At 39.4% G+C, this 19534-nt stretch overlaps 1 protein-coding gene across 4 annotated transcripts in view; it reads right to left on the minus strand.

The window, feature by feature from the left end:
• Positions 1-19534, minus strand: part of LOC144018125 (neural-cadherin) — a 235909-nt gene that overhangs the window by 137327 nt on the left and 79048 nt on the right. For all 4 annotated transcript variants that reach the window (XM_077520292.1, XM_077520290.1, XM_077520293.1 and 1 more), the window contains exon 7: positions 11503-11645. In XM_077520292.1, coding sequence (XP_077376418.1) covers positions 11503-11645 — 143 coding nt within the window. The remainder of the gene's footprint in view (positions 1-11502; positions 11646-19534) is intronic.

A 19534-nucleotide genomic window follows, 5' to 3' on the forward strand; every position in this document is an offset into this window, starting at 1 on the left:
TCAACATCCTGACAAATTCGGCACACCCATCTCTTTTTCACTTTTTTTTTAGATGATGATTGCGCACCTCTCGTTTTGGAAATGCTGTATTCCAGCAAGCATTTTTTCCCACCATCAAAGTTGGCACACCCCCTTTTTCCCTGCACACCAAGAATAAAATGTCCAAAATTGATGAATTATATCAAATGATACATCTCCTTCAAGTTGGTGCACCCTTTTACAGTACAAACCTATAGATTGTCATTGCGCACCCCCAATTTGATATTTTGTGCTTGAAAACAATTGGTGCACCCCTTCTATCCCATGTGAATGTGAAACTATTACACCTAGCCACATTTTAAGTAATTGCTATTTTAAAAATGCGCACCCCCTTTTTTTTTTCTTTGTCCCAATTATGTGTTTCATAATTCATGAAGGAAAACTGAACAAAAAAAGGGAAGCTTTTTTTTTATTCCACATTTGGAACTTTTGTAAGGGAGAGCAGGTGCACCTTTTTTCCCCCTACAGTCATACAAGTCTAATCTGAGGTGTTACATGACAAACCACGACGATAATTATTTTTTTTCCCTGTTAAAATATTGTGTAATGGCTTCTTTCAGGAATCTATGCCGCTTCCAGAAGTGGTGCGCGTCTGCTAAAATGGCAAAATCAAATGTCACAAGTGCTGATACCTTCATTTACGATGAAATAAATCGAATACATGCGTATTTGATAATAACTTTGCAAACTTTTGCATGCTGAAAGGTGAGAGGGGGGTGCGCCACAAACTTGAAGAGGATTAGTGGTGCGAAATGGTATTACAACAAGATAAGGGATGGCTCTCATTTGATTTGAAGTCAGCTATTTATTTTTTTTATTTTTTTTGACACGGTTCGTTGAGAAGCTAATGAGGGCGAGTGCAAAAAAATTAAAAATTAAAAAAAACTCACCCTGCCTTCATTGAAACAAGCCATTGTTTGCTGATCAATCAGAAATAATAAAATGGCGTGCGGGTTATTATTTTTTCATGATTTGTGAAGAAGCGAGCGAGGAAATCCCGCGAGGAAAACGATTAAACACGAGCCCAGTTGTTGAAAACGCTTTTTTAAATCTCCCTTTAGGGGATGTGTTTTTTTTTCTTCTTTTTTTTTCTTCTTCTTCTTCTTTTCATTCATGTATTCTTGGATTCAAGTTTTTCTTTTTTGTTGGCAGCGCTTCATGTGATATATCGAGTTTGATTTATGTTATCTTTTAAGTGGTAAATTTAAAAAAAAATAAATAGAATAAGCAAGCACAAAAAAAGACCAAAGGCGAACGTTCCATAAATGACATCTTACAACACTTTTCATGTTGCTTTCAGTGAACAAAAGCTGAAAGGCTTATCATCATATACATAACAAATATATTCATTAAAGAGAGATTTTTATTTTTTTATTTTTAAACAGGTTACAATTTCAAACAATGCTTGTCCACTCGACTTTCTAACTAACATTCAGAGTGTGAAAAGTTCAAGTAATTTCTGTTATTCTTAGAATATTTTTCCAGAATATTTTGACCACATTTTGAAGTTTGCACAATTTTATTTGGGGTCAATTACAGTCTGAATTTCTGCGCAATGGACAATGTTTGGTCTAATAATTCAACATTTTTTAGCCGTGAGAGAAGAAATAATATAACTTGGAAAGCTGAAGTCAAACGCTTTTCTGTCAATTTAGAAGTACAATTTGCCAAAATTTGGAGTCAAGCTCAGAGCCATATATCCATCCATCTCATCCATCCATCTCATCCATCCATCCATCTCCATCCAACCATCTCCATCCATCCATATATCCATCTATCGCCATCCATCCATCCATCCCATCTATCTATCTATATCCATCCATCAATCTCCATCCAACCATCTCCATCCATCCATATATCTCCATCCACCCATCGCCATCCATCCATCCATTTATCTCCATCCATCCATCCATTTATCTCCATCCATCCATCCATCCATCCATCCATTTATCTCCATCCATCCATCCATCCATCCATCTCCATCCATCCATCCATCCTCTATCTACATCCATCCCTCCATCCATCCATCATCTATCTCCATCCATCCATCTCCATCCATCCATTTATCTCCATCCATCCATCTCCATCCATCCCTCCATCCATCCATCATCTATCTCCATCCATCCATCTCCATCCATCCATCCATCCATCCATCCATCTCCATCCATCCATCCATCCTCTATCTACATCCATCCCTCCATCCATCCATCATCTATCTCCATCCATCCATCTCCATCCATCCATTTATCTCCATCCATCCATTTATCTCCATCCATCCATCCATCCATCCATCCATCCATCCATCCATCTCCATCCATCCATCCATCCATCCTCTATCTACATCCATCCCTCCAACCATCCATCATCTATCTCCATCCATCCATCTCCATCCATCCATTTATCTCCATCCATCCATCTCCATCCATCCATCCATCCTCTATCTACATCCATCCCTCCATCCATCCATCATCTATCTCCATCCATCCATCTCCATCCATCCATTTATCTCCATCCATCCATCCATCCATCCATCTCCATCCATCCATCCATCCTCTATCTACATCCATCCCTCCATCCATCCATCATCTATCTCCATCCATCCATCTCCATCCATCCATTTATCTCCATCCATCCATCCATCCATCCATCCATCTCCATCCATCCATCCATCCTCTATCTACATCCATCCCTCCAACCATCCATCATCTATCTACATCCATCCATCTCCATCCATCCATCCATCTCCATCCATCCATTTATCTCCATACATCCATCCATCCATCTCCATCCATCCATCCATCCTCTATCTACATCCATCCCTCCATCCATCCATCATCTATCTCCATCCATCCATCTCCATCCATCCATTTATCTCCATCCATCCATCCATCCATCTCCATCCATCCATCCATCCTCTATCTACATCCATCCCTCCATCCATCCATCATCTATCTCCATCCATCCATCTCCATCAATCCATCTCCATCCATCCATCCATCCTCTATCTACATCCATCCCTCCATCCATCCACCATCTATCTACATCCATCCCTCCATCCATCCACCATCTATCTACATCCATCCCTCCATTCATCATCTATTTCCATCCATCCATCCATCCATCGTGTTTTTTTTTTTTTGTGACACTAGACAGCAAGTTTCAAAGCAATCAATCCCCCCCCCCCATTGGGGCAAATGTGTCTTGCATATTCAGGGGCAAATTGTTCCCCAATATGTGACATATTTTTTGATGAAAATCTATTTTGGCAAATTCAGAGACATATTGTTCACTTAAATTTTGGTGAAAGTTCAATGTATTTTGTGGGACTTCGAAATCTTTCCTGGAAATAGCTTGCTGTTTTTGAGAACGTAATTTTGAAGAAAAATGCCGTTTTTTTTCCCTATGTGATGATTTTAGAGTTACGAGAAATCTGCCCGACACCAAACGGTATTCATATTTGCCACTCTGACTCATACAAGCACAGGGACTTGCTATATGTCACATGACAAAAATTAACATTTTAACACGTTTTTTTGTTTTTTTTCCTTCCCCCGAACGTACCTAATGAAGCGGCCGCCGAGCATATGTTGCCGCAAATAAGCAGAAAGCCTGCAGGGAGTACAAGCGAGATCAGCAACATTAGCGCCGGCGTAGCTCGCCGCAGATGATGCGCCGCGCAGAAGACGTGAACGAGCCGGCTGCCTTTCAACCGCAGTGTCAAATATTCACGCCATAAATCAATAATAAGACTGGCAGATTGCTGGCGCGTAAGAGGAAGTCTATTAAGCTGGTAGATTGTCGGAGGCGCGACCCTTGCTTGGCGCGCGCACTCCAGAAATCTGCATGCCGTCTATTTCCATTTCAACTTTGACCCCCTTCCGTCTCGCTTCTTCTAAAGTCGGCCCTCTTCGGTGTTCCGACTGCGCCGGCTCACCCGATTGTCAATTAAAATGAGAGAACGTTCCGGCAGCCGCCGTGCACTCGGGTGCACTTTCCCCACCCGGACGCCTTCATTGCAACGTTGCCACTTCCTCATTATCCCCACCTGAATGCTCCATTGTATGGCAAATCCATTCAGGAGTTATGGAATGGGAATGACATGAAAACGAGACGAACAAATAGCTCAAATCGCAACAGTTTGCTAAAATACTATCGGGCCAAAGATTCATCAAGGTTGCTTTATGCTTTGTTTTGTTTGTAATGCCCACAAAAATGGCTTTGATGGCTTTCGGTCAAAGAGGTCTCACTCGAACAATTATTTATGGGACTTCTCCCAGCCAATCAGCAAAGACTAATCAGCAGTGGGCGTGGCTACTGCATCCAAAGTCTGTCCAGGCGACATAACAGAAAGGGAGCGCATATTTATGATAAAATATTGTTTACATGCAGACCAATACTAAATTAATCTCCACCTGCTGTCGGCATAGACCAAATGAATCGATAACGCTGGTGGGCTGAATTTAGAAAAACAATAAATAAATTAAATAAATAAATAAATAAAACAGTGTGATTGTAGTTTGGGAATTTTTCATTTTAGTTAGTTTTTATTTCGTTTTGAGTTTTGTTTTATCAATTTAGTTAGTTGTAATTCGTTAGATAGTTTTTTTTTTTTAATTAGTTTTAGTTATTTGATAAATGCTTCATTACAGTATTAGGTTTTTGTTTTTTTTTCTCCCCACTAGGAAGCGCATACATGACCAAAGGAACATTTGGATATCGAAGTCGTCCAAATGAAACAGCTTCACCTCCAGCATCCGGCTAAATTCATTGACAATGGCTTTAGACTGTAATAAAATGACAAGGGAGTGCATACATGAATCACTCAAATTGAGATGCATACATTTCCCAAACAAACCTGTTCCTGTTTGTATGTGGCTTGAACCACAAAAAAAAAAAAAAAAAAAAGACTCAATTATGGTAGTCAACTGAGATAAAACAACAAGGGAGTTCATACGTGGAATTTGAAGTCCTATTCCTATTTTAATCAGCGATATAGTCGGGCCTAAAGATATAAATGGAACACGCATTGTACATCATATCACATATTGTACACCCGCCACACACACACACACACACACACACACAGCAAATGTGGCTCGGTGTGATAAAAGGCAGGAACGCATACACAGACGCGCGCACGTACAGGCGGGCACTCAGGTTTAATGAATTGAGACACAAGGCCAGATAAATGTGGCGAGTTTGTCAAAAGCAGCGTGGCTCCCTCTCCCTGTGGTACGTATACACGTCATATGTTTATGTATAGCTGCAGATGATGTATTATAAGTATGACACTTTTTTTTTTTTTTTTTTTGTGTGCAGCCAAGGAGGCGCCCTGAATGCACGATGTAATAACGCCTAAGAGCTGAAGAAGGGAACCATACACGCAGCGCCTAAGTGGACGCAAATGGTACACGGAAAAGGTTTTAGGACGTTCCAAGAACACAAAAGGCACCAAGCCGAATGTCTCCTCTCATCTTCTCAGACTTTTATTTGCGTGTCCTTGTTACACACGTGAACACTTGCGTGCACTTGCAGGTCTGTATGCACTCCCTGGCCACTTCATTCGTGAATACGGAAACAAAACTTTCTCCATTGTGAAGGCAGATTTATAAAAACAAACCAAAAAATAAATAAACAAAGGCTATATTCGAGTGGTAGACTGCAATAACATGACAGGGAGCGCATACATGGACCGCATGATTGACATTTAGATGCTGAGTTCCACAAAGCCAAATTGTACTGTAAAGATTCCGTCCGAGTGTAAAATCACGCAAGTGGCTGCAATTCCAGTAGCTCACGTACGTTTCATATCTATCGAAAATTACTAGGGAGTACATACAATGACCAAATTAACCTGCACTAGCTTCACACTTGAGAACATTTTCAACTCTCAGACAAGGTTATTTTAGTTCAACAAAACTAACGGGAAAAAAATAGAACTAAAATAAATAAAAAAAACAATTTTGTTAATGAAATAAAATAAAAAACAAAACCAAACTATAATAGCAAAAAAGTCCTTTTTAGTCTATGGTAATTTAATTATTAATAAATGAGCCTTGGGCGATGATTTTAAATGTGATTTGAAGTCGATTTATTTTGACATCAACGGATTAAGGACGTTTGAAAGCGACGTCATCTAGCAGCAGCCAATAGAAAAGCACCTTCAAGATGACGTCGCTTACATGCAGTTTTTTAAATATTGTAATAAACATGTTATTTTTTAAAACTAAAACTAATACCGAAACTAACTCAAACTAAGTATTTATTAAATAACTAAAACTAATTAAAAAAAAAAAAAACTAACAGAACCACCCTGAAAAGTGAATTAAAAAAAACAAACTCAAAACGAAATAAAAAAATAAAATAAAAAAAACCTATAATAAACAACTCCAAAACTATCATAACCCTGCTCTCAGATCCCCGCCTCGTGCTGGTGGGTTGCCATTTTAGCACATCAACGAGCTGCAGGGTTGTAATAAAGTCAGGTTGTAATATCACCATTCGCCACTAGATGGCAGACAGGGCTGAGTTGTGATTACGTCAGGTCTGATACTGCCCATTAACATCAGCAAGCCGAAGAATCGTATTTTTTTTTGTGGATTTAAACCCTTTTCTGCTGGGTGAGGATAAAGCTAAATATTATGAAAAATGAAGAATATTCTGTGCACATATTTTGCACAAAAATATGTTTTGTCCAGAATCTGGTTAGAACGTAACTAGAACGTGAAGCATTTATTTATGTTGCTCATCCTCACAATAGACTGTTGCGGTGGTTTTAATTTGGCAGAAGAAGGCACCTTTAAAAAGGAGAACGAAGGTGTCGGAAGGAAGCAAAAAAATAAATAAAATTTTTTTTTGAGCGGATGCTAATAAGAGGAAAGGCGAGGGGGAGGAAGAGGAGCGAGAATAACAATACATTAGCCTGAGGGAAGCCGGGAAAAGAAGCAGGGCAAAAGCGTGCGGGTGTGTTGCATAAAAGGCGGGATCAGACGCGGGTCAGCCATCAGACCAAAACAGCAGCTCAGGGCCAAAGACTAAATAATGGAAAGGCAAAAAAAAAAAAAAAAAAAGAGAAAGAAAAAGAAAAAGAAAAAAAGAGACAAGATGACAGCGCGACAACAAGCTTCCTCCGCTCACGCTTGGATTTGAACACAACGCCGCCTCGCAGGGCCGAAAAGTCCACTCGAGTCGCATCACTTGATCTCCGTATGCACTCCGGCGTCCTTTCATCTTCAGTCTGCTGCCTTTTATCGAGTCATTTAGTGCAAGTCGACTGCCGGTTCAGGTTCGTTTGCTCTAATTCTGCATGTCAACGTCGGGTCATTCAAGCCATTTGTGAACTTCACAGTTTGTTTTTTTTAGTTTTTTTAAGTCTACCAACATTATGAGGTCTTTTGGTGGAACAGGAAATATAATTGGTCTCAGTCTACTCATAATCTGCCGTTATATATATATATATATATATATATATATATATATATATATATATATATATATATATATATATATATATATATATATATATGTTAGGGGTGGGAGAAAAATCGATATCGCAATATATTGTTGCACTCTCTGTTGCAATAAATTATCGATACAGTGATGGTAGATATCGATATAATGTGTCCAGTTGTGCAGTGTTATGTTATAAATGTTTATGCACTTTAATTTGTCTCACTTTACAATGTTTACCTGTTAAAAGACTAAGAGGCAGTGACGCACTATGCAGAAGTTTTGGCATTGAATAAATGCATAATTAGACATTTTCATATTTATGGGCATTTGTTGTCTTTTTCAGTCACGTATCGTGATATATTGCTAAAATATGTTTGACAATATATCAAATAGGGGTGTTAAAAAAAATCGATTCGGCGATATATCGCGATACTACATCGCGCGATTCTCGAATCGATTCAATAATCGGCAGAATCGATTTTTTTTTTTTTTTTTTTTTATTTATTTTTTTTTTTTTTTAGGATTCACACCTTGAGCATGGAAGAATGTTATATGAACGGCACATTAAGCCTTAATATTTTCAATATTAAGGCTTAATATTTTTATTTTAATGCTGTTCAAACATGAAACAGATTACAACCTCTATAAGACTGAAATTTCAGATAAATAAATAATACATTTTCATATAAATCTTACACTCTACAAGCTTACTGATTAGTATTTTCTAAATATGAATGAAAAAAAATCGCAACAATCGACTTATAAATTCGTATCGGGATTAATCGGTATCGAATCGAATCGTGACCTGTGAATCGTGATACGAATCGAATCGTCAGGTACTAGGCAATTCACACCCCTAATATCAAAAAACCGTAGATATCGTGTATCGTGATATTATCGATATCCTGAGTCAAATATCGTCCGGTATCGTCCCACCTCATATATAAATATATATATATATATATATATATGGCTATTTCATATCCATCCACCCATTTTCTTGACCGCTTATTGCTCACAAGGGTTTCAGGGGGTGCTGGAGCCTATCTCAGCTGGCTTTGGGCAGTAGGCGGGGTAACTGGTTGGCTGCCACACAGAGACAAACAACCATCCACACTCATAAGCACACCAAGCGACAATTGGGAGCGCCCAATGAACCTGCCATGCAAGTCTTTGGCATGTGGGAGGAGACCGGAGTACCCGGAGAAGACCCACGCGGGCACGGGGAGAACATGCAAACTAATCTTTTTATAAGGTTTTTGCTCGTCTCTTTTACTTGCACACAGGCTGTTAATATTCCAACATGGCGACATTTGTTCATGTAAAGGCCTCGATAGCCAGTCGAGTTTCTTACAATCACATTTAAAATTCAAACATTCGGTCCCAAGTATGCACTCCCTAAACACAATGTAGCGCCACAGAGTAGAAAAGATTGTTTATTGGCAGCCTCCGACAGAGCCGCTTTATTTATGGCTTGTAATAGGAGAGCGTGATCGTCATATTGACCGAGCCGTTGCCATCCTAATGGCCGCCTTCAATCTGCAAAAAAACGCACTGTATTTATTTATTTATTTATTTATTTTATTTAATTATTTTTTTGGGGCTGACTTACAGGCAAATTAACATTTCGGGCAGCCGCTTGAAGCATCGTGCGTGTTTACGCGTGCGTGCGAGGCAATCAAGGCTTTCCATCAGCATCAGCGGCGAAACGAGATCGAACGGCGAGCGAGCGAGGGCGGAGTCCGATGTGCTCCCCGTTCATTACCCGAATGCTAAAAAATCATTTTCAAGAGCAAATAGTGAGCTCATTGAGACCTTAGTGGACCGTGTGATGGGCCGCGGGTGTCACCTTGCCTCGTGCGCTCGGCGTGTGCGCGCGTGACAATGATCTGGCAGTCATTTGAAGGCATAACAAAGAGTAAAAGGTTCGAGTCACAACAAACAAACGCTGCAAATGTGCCGTCTGTTGCCCAGAATGTTAATTATGTTTCCCTCAGAGGGCTCATTAAATCAATCCTGCCTTCCCTGGACACAACATTAGGTACACCGCCACGAGAAAATGGCATCCAAAAAAAACTGAACGTAACTAAATGGGCCACGGAAATAAAACATACTCAAGTTTTTTTTGATGAAACATAATTTCAAAAGCTATTGTTTAAATGAGTGACGTCGTATCTGTGATATATTCTTCAATAAAGCCTGTCGATCAAGATTTATTGATTTAGGTACTGTATGCATACGAACATGGGTCTTTGTATGCACCCCCTCGTCATTTTTATCTCAGCCTCTAGCCATGTTGGTTTAATTTACTGCAAATAAGCATCTAAACGTGGCTCATTTGGTGCATGTATGCACTCCCTCAGCATTTTATCTAAATGTGGTACCACAATCAAGTCTTATTGGTCCAATCTACGGCCATGTTAATGTGATCTAAATATGCATTAAACCTCTGTCATTTTGCTGACGTATGTACTCCCTAGTCAGTTGTTTTTTTTTTTGTTTTTTTTTAAATCTCAGCCTCGATCTTTTTGTCCACGTCTCTAGCCATGTTGGTTAATTTACTGCAAATAAGCACTTGAGTCATGTATGCACTCCCTAGTCATTTGATCTCATTCTAAAACAGTAATCGGGTTTTTTGCTTTCAAATTTACAGCCAGTGTTAATTTGCTCTCATTTAAACATCTTGAATTTGGTACATGTATGCACTCCCTCAACACCTTATCTGAATTTGCCACCATAATCATGTCTTATTGATCCAAACTACGACCATTTTGTTAATGTGATCCAAGTATGCATTTAAACTTCGGTCATTTCGTTGATGTATGCACTCCGTAGACATTTTATCTCAGTCTACCACTGTAACTACTGAGCATTTTGCTTTTCAAGTCTAAAGATAGTGCTCGTTAATATGCTCTGAATATGCATTTAAACTTTGCAGTTTTGGTCCATGTTTGAACTCCCTCAACATCTTATGCCACATTACCAAGTCTATAGGTCCAAACTACAAATGATGATTAATGTGACCTAATTATGCATTAACACGTGAGTCCTTTAGTTCATGTATGCACTCCCGAGTCATTTGATCTCAGTCTAAAACAGTAATAGGGTCTTTTGCTTTCAAATCTACAGCCAGTGTTAATTTGCTCTCATTTAAATGTGGTTCATTTGGTACACGTATGCACTCCCTCAACATTTTATCTAAGTCTGCCATCATAATCAATTCTACAGTTTTCTTCCCAACTCCTGTTGTCTAATGGAATCTAAAAATCCATTTCATTTGGCTCATTTAGTCAACGCATGCACTCCCTATTCATATTTATCTCAGTCTAATACTGTAATGCGATCTTTGTGTTCTAGTCTCCAGCCAGCGTTGGTTAATTTGCTCTTAAATATGTATTTAAACTTAATAATTCATCATTTGGTCCATGTATGCACCCCCTCAACAGTTTATAAGTCTGGCCCCACTATCAACTCTAATGGTCCTGATCCATAGCCATGTTGGTTACGTTGATCTGAACTTGGGGTATGTATTCCGTATGCACTCCCTCAAGTTCTGTTGGTTCATGTATGCACTCCTTTATTTGATCACAGTCTACCACCATTATAGAGTCGATTGGTCAACGTCTGTGTAGCTGCGTCGACATGATGTGAATTCTGAGGCTGGATTCTGATCATTTAATTGTCAAGCCTCGCCAGGAAAAAAAAAAAAAAAAAACTCGAACAACCCACTTTCCCAAGTTCCCCGACAGCCCCCGACAGAGGGCGCCGCACCGCGACAATAAACCTCAGACGGCGTTTTGTCGCCTTTGTGAGAAAATATGCAAGAAGCGGCTCGTCTGGCTGCGCGCTTCCGATTATTCCAAAGTCTGCGCGACGTGACCTGTCAGAATTCAAATGCGCCCGAGCGTGCCGGCGGAATGAAGGATGGCGGCGCATCCTCGGCGCGAAGACGCCCCAAAAAATAAAAAATAAACAAAAAATTCAGAACAGCTGGAGTGAAACGTTTCCTACCTTTCTGGCTGTCGATGACAAAGTTGCCCTCCTCGTTTCCCGAGGCGATGCGGTACGTGATAGCGTCCCCGTCGGGATCCTTGGCCAGCACGGTCGCCACCAACGTGTTCGGACCGGCGTCCTCCGACACGAACGTCCGGTAGCTGCAAGCGAAAGCGCAATCAAATGGACCATTAGCGGAATTCGTGTACAACGAATCTGGACTCGTTTGCTGACGTTTATATTCGTCAATTGGAGTCCAAACGTCGACGAAACAACCGATAGGACTTTGTGGTCCATGTACGTATGTACTCCCTGGTCATTTGCTACCATTATCAATTCATTTGTGCGTGTGTTTTTTGTTGAGTCATTTGTCTCAGCTGCCATTTTGGAGTCATGTTTCGCCAGTGCAGATGTGGTCTGCAAGTATATGGAGGACCAAAACTGACAAAATTCAAAATAAATAAATGACTAAAAATGAAAATAAAAAGGGATGTAAAAAATTCAAAAATTGTATCAAAAAAAATAAATATAAATGGAAATAAAAAGAGGAAAATATAATAAATATATAACTATATTTATATTTCATTTTTGAGTTATATTTTTTTATATCCATTTTTATTTTCACTTCTAGTCTTTTATTTATTTAGTCATTTATTTCATTTGAATTTTGGCAGTTTTGGGGCCATACTGCCAAGTGGAAATGTTATTCAAATGAGGGGGGCGGTCCTAAGCGTGTCTTGGGCTGGACTCTGCCATTGCAAACTGACACGATAAATCGTCCATTGCTGGAGCTCTCCATTGCAAGCCGGCGAGACTTCCTTGGTCGCCGATCGCTGCTCACTCGACCAATGACGGGCAGTTTGCAACGGGGCGGAGTCCAACCCAAGACACGCTTGGGACCGCCCCCCTCATTTGAATAACATTTCCACTTGGCAGTACGGCCCCAAAACTGCCAAAATTCAAATTAAATAAATGACTAAATAAATAAAAGACTAGAAGTGAAAATAAAAATGGATATAAAAAAATATAACTCAAAAATGAAATATAAATATAGTTATATATTTATTATATTTTCCTCTTTTTATTTCCATTTATATTTATTTTTTTTGATACAATTTTTGAATTTGAATTTTTTGAATTTTTTACATCCCAAACTTCAAAATAAATAAATGACTAAATAAACGACTAAATAAATAAAATAAATGAATAAATACATAAATAAATGAAAATAAAAATGGATACAAAAAAATATAATTCAATAATTAAATGAAAACGTATTTATTTATTTATATACATATTTTTTTGCTCTTTTTATTTCCATTTATATTTATTTTTTGGTTATAACTATTGAATTTTATATTTTTTATATACATTTTTATTTTCACTTTTAGTCATTAATTAATTAATTAATTTATTTATTTATTCATTTATTTATTGATTTATTTAGTCATTTATTAATTTAGGATTTTGGCAGTTTTGGTCCTCCATACTAGTAAACTCTTCTTTTAGTCCATGCAACAAGCCTCGAGAAAAGTTTAGCTTTTTTTTTTTTGTTTTTTGCGGGGGGTCCGACTATTTACCGCTGCGCTATGTCAACACGACTGCCGCGAAGAAGACGGTCTTAAAACAACAAAGCGAGCAGTGGGCTAACGCTTTACAAACACGACGACTGTACCTGGGCGCGTATTTTGTGTTATGTTGCTTGGCGCAAAACAGAAACACAGCTCGGAGCTAAGAAGCAGCCGGGAATGCAAAGAGACTCGCAGTCGGACGCGCTTTTATGTATTTATTTGGAAATAAATAAATAAGTAAGCAGCTTTCTGTTTTGACCGCCTACCTCCAACTTACGACTGTGAGCCGCAGGTGTTAAGGGAAATAAAGAAGTATGACGGTGGAGTGTAAAACATCATTTCAAGCGGCGGGCTCTGGGAATACATAAGTCGTACTCCAGTCGAAAGCCTAATATCAGCACATAACGGTTATGCATATACATTAGCAGCTGTTTGCAGATAACGGTCGACTGCAGTTTGCGCGCTTTCTAGGAGGGGGCGGGTGCGGGTGGGGGGGGGGGACTCGCCTGCCTTTGCATGCATTTTTCATCAGCTCACGCCTTCGCCAGCAGAGTTTAGCTGGCACGCTTGAAATTCCCCTCAGTTTTTGTCTTTGCGTCTCGCTCAACACTTTGAAGCGCCGCTTTGAAGCCTCGCCGCATTTCTGTATTGGCTTGAGCCCAACGAGCCTGAGAGGACGGGCCCCGTGCGGAGGACGCGTCGGGACGTGGCCAAAGATAAACGCAGATAGTTACTAGAAGTAGAGGTCAGCACTAAGACGCGGTCGCCACCCGGGCCGCTGTTACCAGAACGCAAAGGATGCGCCCCGTTTTGTGCAAAATAAGTTCAGTGCACGAGAAAAAAAAAAAAAAAAAAAAAGGCTTTTGCATGTCATCGTCTCGTCGTACGAATTTTCTGTTAGTTTGTGCATCTATGAATGAGCCTCAAATGAGCACACTTTAGCTGGACTTGGAATTTGAATGAAATATCTGAAGGGTGTGAATTTGAGCAATTTGTCATATTTACTGGGATAGCAAAATTCGTAAACATCTTTTTTTTTCTTTCGATTACTATTTATTGTTAATTCACCATATTTTGTACTTCAACTTCTTCTACATTTCGCAACCGATACAAACCATTCCAACTTGGACATGTTGAAAATATTCATGCTTCAATGCACATTACTTTTCTCATTGCTAACTTATACCATTTTCACACAATTCAATTTTTTTTCAACTAAAAAAAAAAAATGCCCCATTCATTTCGAATGAGACAACCAAAAATTCACTCAATTCACCTTGGGATCAATATTCAGCACTCCACCGACTCTCATATTGCAAAAATCAACATTTTTCACTTAATATTGTATAGTTGTCACCAACAAAATTTCTTAGGGTTGGTATCGTTCCTATTCAAAATTCAAAACATTCATCTCATTCAATTCATCTTGCCATTCAATCTGATGCCTTTCACTCACATTCCACATAATGATACTTTTTTTTTTTTTGACAAACACATTCCCCATTCATTTCCAATGACACATTTCACACAATTCATGTCCACTCTCCATTCAAACTGTTCATCTCATTCACTTCACCGAGGGAATGATTTTCAATATTCCCACAATAGCCACATGCCAAGAAGAATTCCACATTTTTCCAATCACATGTTGCACATTTTCACTAATCAATTCACATTGTTCCATATATTTCAATATCATTCATAGCATGCATTTTCACAACTACCATTCAAAATCATTCTTTCTTCTTCAATATCGTTTGATATTCCAAATCATTCTTTCAACTACATTCTACCTCATTTCAAAATGATTCCACGTTTCTTCCTTTCTGCATTCACACGCAATTTCTGCAGAAATTGCTTCATCTATTTGCTTGTTGTTGTTTATCTGGAATTGTTTCAAGATGAATCAAACCCTAACAAGCAACAAAGCAAAATGAGGGTGATATAGTCACCGACTTCTAGTTCGAAATACTCTTCTCATGCTTATTCATGTTCAACTACAGGTTTCAAATTGTTTGTGTCATAATAGATTAAAATGCCTTTTTTTTTTTTTTTTTTTCCAATAGATTAACTCATTCACTCTCAACCATTTTCACCCGAGGCAACCCCCTTCGCTCCCGGCTGTTTTGTTGGATTTTGAATGATTTTCCAAGGTCCACAGAATATTCTGTTCGATAGTTATAAAAACATGGAACCTACCAAAAGTAACATTAGAGTCTGTTCTTTCGTCATGGAAAAAAAAAAAAAAAAAAAAGCATATTTAAATATCGCTTCACAAACCTGTTGAAAACACTGGCAAAAAGAGCTTGTTGCAACATGGTCCTGGCTGATCTCTTATACTCTCCTGCCACCTGCTGGCCGTTTTTTGTAATAACTACCATTACTTTAAGCAACCTCTTCATGTAAGAAGCTGTATCAAAGCTTTCTAGCATGAAACAAAACAAACAAAAAAAACGTATAAATACGTTTTTGCAGTGCAGGACAAAGTATTAAAACGTATTTATCCGCTTTTGGGTTTGAATGAGTTCATTATGAATAAGCTACTGGTTTGATTTGGAGCGTGCCAGGAAAATAGGGAAACATTTTGACTTTTGTTTTTGTCTTGCAAATCTTTTATTTGGATTAAACACAAAAAAATAACACTGGCCAACTTTTATTTATGAATATATTTAATGGGTCAACGCTAGTTTCATGTGCCCCCCCCCCACCTTCAGGTTGAGGTCTGGGGACGGGTCTGCATCGACAGCCAGCACAGATTCATTTGTTTGAAATCTGCATCTATGATTGGTCAGATTATTTACTTCCTAGTCTGCAGTTTAATCTCCTTTCCAGTTTCTACCTCTGAAAAAGCGCAGCCATTTTGAGGAGCGTTGGTCAGCGTCTCGTAGGTTAATCCGACTTGACAGCGTGACGACCTCACATTCAACATGAATAAACTCCTTGTGGGTTTTTTTTTTTGTAAGCGGACGTGCGTGGGCGGTCGGTCGGTCGGTCGGGCGGTCGGGCGGTCGTCCGCTTCAATCCACTCGGCTCCACTCGGCCCAGCCCGCCGCCTTTTTTGGACCCTCGGCACGTCTCTAATTTGTCCTGATCGATGTTGCAATCAAATGAAAAGCACCTCGGACATACACCAGCACACACTAATTACTTCTTAACCCTTTTTTTTTTTTCGTACGCGCAACTTTGTTTTCATTGCACGCTCGCCTCAGCCCCGCGGAAAAGAAGGACGAGCGTCCCGCAGGCCCGCGGAAAATAATTACTGAATTTAATTATTGACTTCATTTGCTTTGTGGAATTGGAGGCCAGCGGTTAGCGAGCGGCGACCGGCCGCCAATTCTAAAGGGAGCGACGCGTTCGGTGGGGGTCATTCATCTGCGACGCCCCCCCCCCCCATGCGAGTTGTTATCAATCAACGGGCGTGCGGCATTGAATTGTTGAATCGCGTGACGTCGAGTCACTTGTGGAGAAGGAGCGTCGCTCGTTGGCGCCGCATGAGCCCGCATCAATTGAGCAGAAACGCACTCCATCACGTCCACCTACCAATTCAAATCAGCGGGTCGGCAGGATCGTTTTCTCTCTTTAAAGAGAAAAACGCAACAATTGAGGAGCAGTTGAGAATTAGAAGCAAAACAGGGAAATTACAAATCAACGGTTCCGCTTTTAATGCTGGGAAATAATCCCAGTGGCAGGATTTTTTTTTTTTCACATGCAATTTCTCATTTCCTCTTCAAATAACAGCCCGAGTCTTTTTGTTTGTGCCATTTTTCTTAGATTTCAAGTGTTCTTAATTGAAGGACAAGTGCAGGTCTCAGCAGGGCTTCTATTCATTGACTCACCAATTGTTTGGTCAGGCGATGATGTCAGGAACCGGGTTATGGATGCTGGCTAGTTTGAAGAGGTGATATGTGAACAATAATAATCCTTTGACGTGAAATATTACAGGATATCAAATGATAGTCAAATAATAATGCGACTAATGCTTGAAAAACCTGATCAAGCCGAGAGGCCTGCCTAGCTTGTCTCCCCCCCCCACACACACACATACACACACACACACACACACAGACGCCAACCAGAGCTAAGGCAGCCATCTTGCTTTTAAGCCTTTTACCCAGCAGGAAGTGCACACATCTACATGCAGTAGCCATACCTGGCCAGTGGGGGCATACTAAACATAAAATTACCACTGTGGTCAAACCTTCAAAACAAAACAGAACTAACACAAAGTTACAACTTGGATAAGTGCTTATTTCAACTTAACTAATCTTAACCTCTTTACAAATTCATTAACTTATTCATTCCAAGTCCCCTTCGCGATAATGGCTCCAACATTTTAATATTCTAGTATTGCCATAAATATCTCCTCACAGGTTGCTAAAATCAGCTACATCCTTAATTAAATAGATCTTTCAATTCCACCCCTGTATTTAGTTGTGTTTTTTGTGTATTCTGAGAAAAAAGAAAAAAAAAAAGAAAACACTTTTGCAATCAACAGGATCAGCTTGAAATTTCTAAAAATGATTTCTATGACATATTGCTCGTATTGTTTGAAATCGATTGCAATAATTCCAAAAAACAAAAACAAAAACATTTCTCAGGAAAGATGGATTTTGACACAGGTGTGAGACAAATTGTTTGGTGGAGTCTCCACAGGTGACATTGATGAACTCGCCAAAAAAAAAAAAAAAGTCAAAGCTCCACCCTCTTTTATATATAAAAGAAAATAATGTTGTGGAGTTGGTAGCGGTTGCCGTGGCAACAGCTGTAAATTGGCGGCCGACGGGAGGGAGCGACGGCTCATAGAGGCGCCGCCGGCGAGCCGTCGTTCGGCGGGAGGCAAAGACGGACGCATGCTGACACATTTCAACTACTGGATGTTGTCACTGACACACGTCTGGGGAAAAAAAGAAAAAAAAAAAACGACTCAACCTTAACAAAGGTCTATAACGACGCCTTGCTGGTAACACTCGTCATGCAGAAGGTATTTTATTGCTTTTCTTATTGCTTTTCGGTCTCTCTTTTCTCGCTGTCCGTCAACTCTAACACGAAAACGACGGCAGATGTTGGCAACTTGGTCTCGCTTTTTTGTGTGCGACTATTTTCAAATTAACTCATTCACTCGCCGCCATTTTCACATTTCGCAATCCCGTTCACTCCAGGGGAACAGAATATTGTCCCACAGAATATTGTGTTCAATTGCTATAAAAGCATCAAAAGAAAGATGAAAGTCTCTTCTTTCATCAGGAAAAAAAAAGTATGTTTCTATCTGTTTCCGTTTTGCAGCAATTAGCATTAGAAGAGAGCTAAGTTTCATTAGTTTTCACAAATCTATTTAAAATTTGAAGTAATTGAGCTTTTTTTCAAGATGGCCCTGGTTGATCTCCTTTGCTCTGCTGCCACCCGCTGGCCGTTTGTGTAATAACTACCATTTCTGCAACCGTTCTTTGCAGTTGAGAGGCTGCATCAAAGATTTATGTATCCTCTAGCATAAAAACAACAAAAAAAACGTATAAATACGTCTTTGGGACACTTAAAACATAAAAAAAAAACATATTTACACGTTATTGGGAGCAAATGAGTTAAATACAAGTGGGTGTTTTTGCTGTTGCTGGACTTGTGGGCGGTTGTTGAGAATAATAGTTTGGGATTTTTCATTATCGTCAGTTTTTATGTCGTTTTCACTTGAGTTTTAAATTCAAATTTTTTTTTCGATTCTTCGTTTTTTAGTTCAGATTAATAACTTTTAGTATTGCAAAGTCCACAACTTGTGAAGTCAAACACAAATAATTCTGAAATTACACTTTAAAATTTGTAGAATATTTCACTATAGTCTCGCAAATTTCAGCGTACTACCGTATTTTCCGCACTATAAGGTGCACCTCATTATAAGGCGCACCTTCAATGAATAACATATTTTAAAACTTTTTCCATATATAAGGCGCTACTTTAGAGGCTGGGGTTACGTTATGCATCCATGAGATGGTGCTGCGCTAAAGGGAATGTCAACAAAACAGTCCGATAGGTCAGTCAAACTTTATGAATAGATTACAAAGCAGCTTTCTGACAACTCCATTCGCTCCCAAAATGAATAAACAGCTGTTTTGTTATTTTCTCTGAGGTAAAGTATTAGTATTAGCCAGCGATCCAAGATGGCGGGATCTTCTGCGCATGCGCGTCACCGATAGCGTCTTGACAGCGAGACCGGTTGTGGCTCAATATTGATCCATATATAAGGCGCATGGTCAGCTTTTGAAAAAAATTGAAGGCTCTTACGTGCGCCTTATAGTGCGGAAAATACGGTAATTTAGTCATTTTGTTTTGTTAATAACCTCGGTTCACTCGCAAACGACATGCTGGTGTTTGTTTGTTTGTTTGTTTGTTTGTTTTTGTCGCTTCTCTCCGCTATTAAGTCCCCTCGCCAAGCTCGTGTCATCGCTCGTGTTGTCGTTTGTTGTTGCTTTTCTGTTATCGCGCTTCTG

The sequence above is a fragment of the Festucalex cinctus genome, chromosome 4 (assembly GCF_051991245.1).
Source record: "Festucalex cinctus isolate MCC-2025b chromosome 4, RoL_Fcin_1.0, whole genome shotgun sequence".
In the NCBI taxonomy this organism is placed as follows: domain Eukaryota; kingdom Metazoa; phylum Chordata; class Actinopteri; order Syngnathiformes; family Syngnathidae; genus Festucalex; species Festucalex cinctus.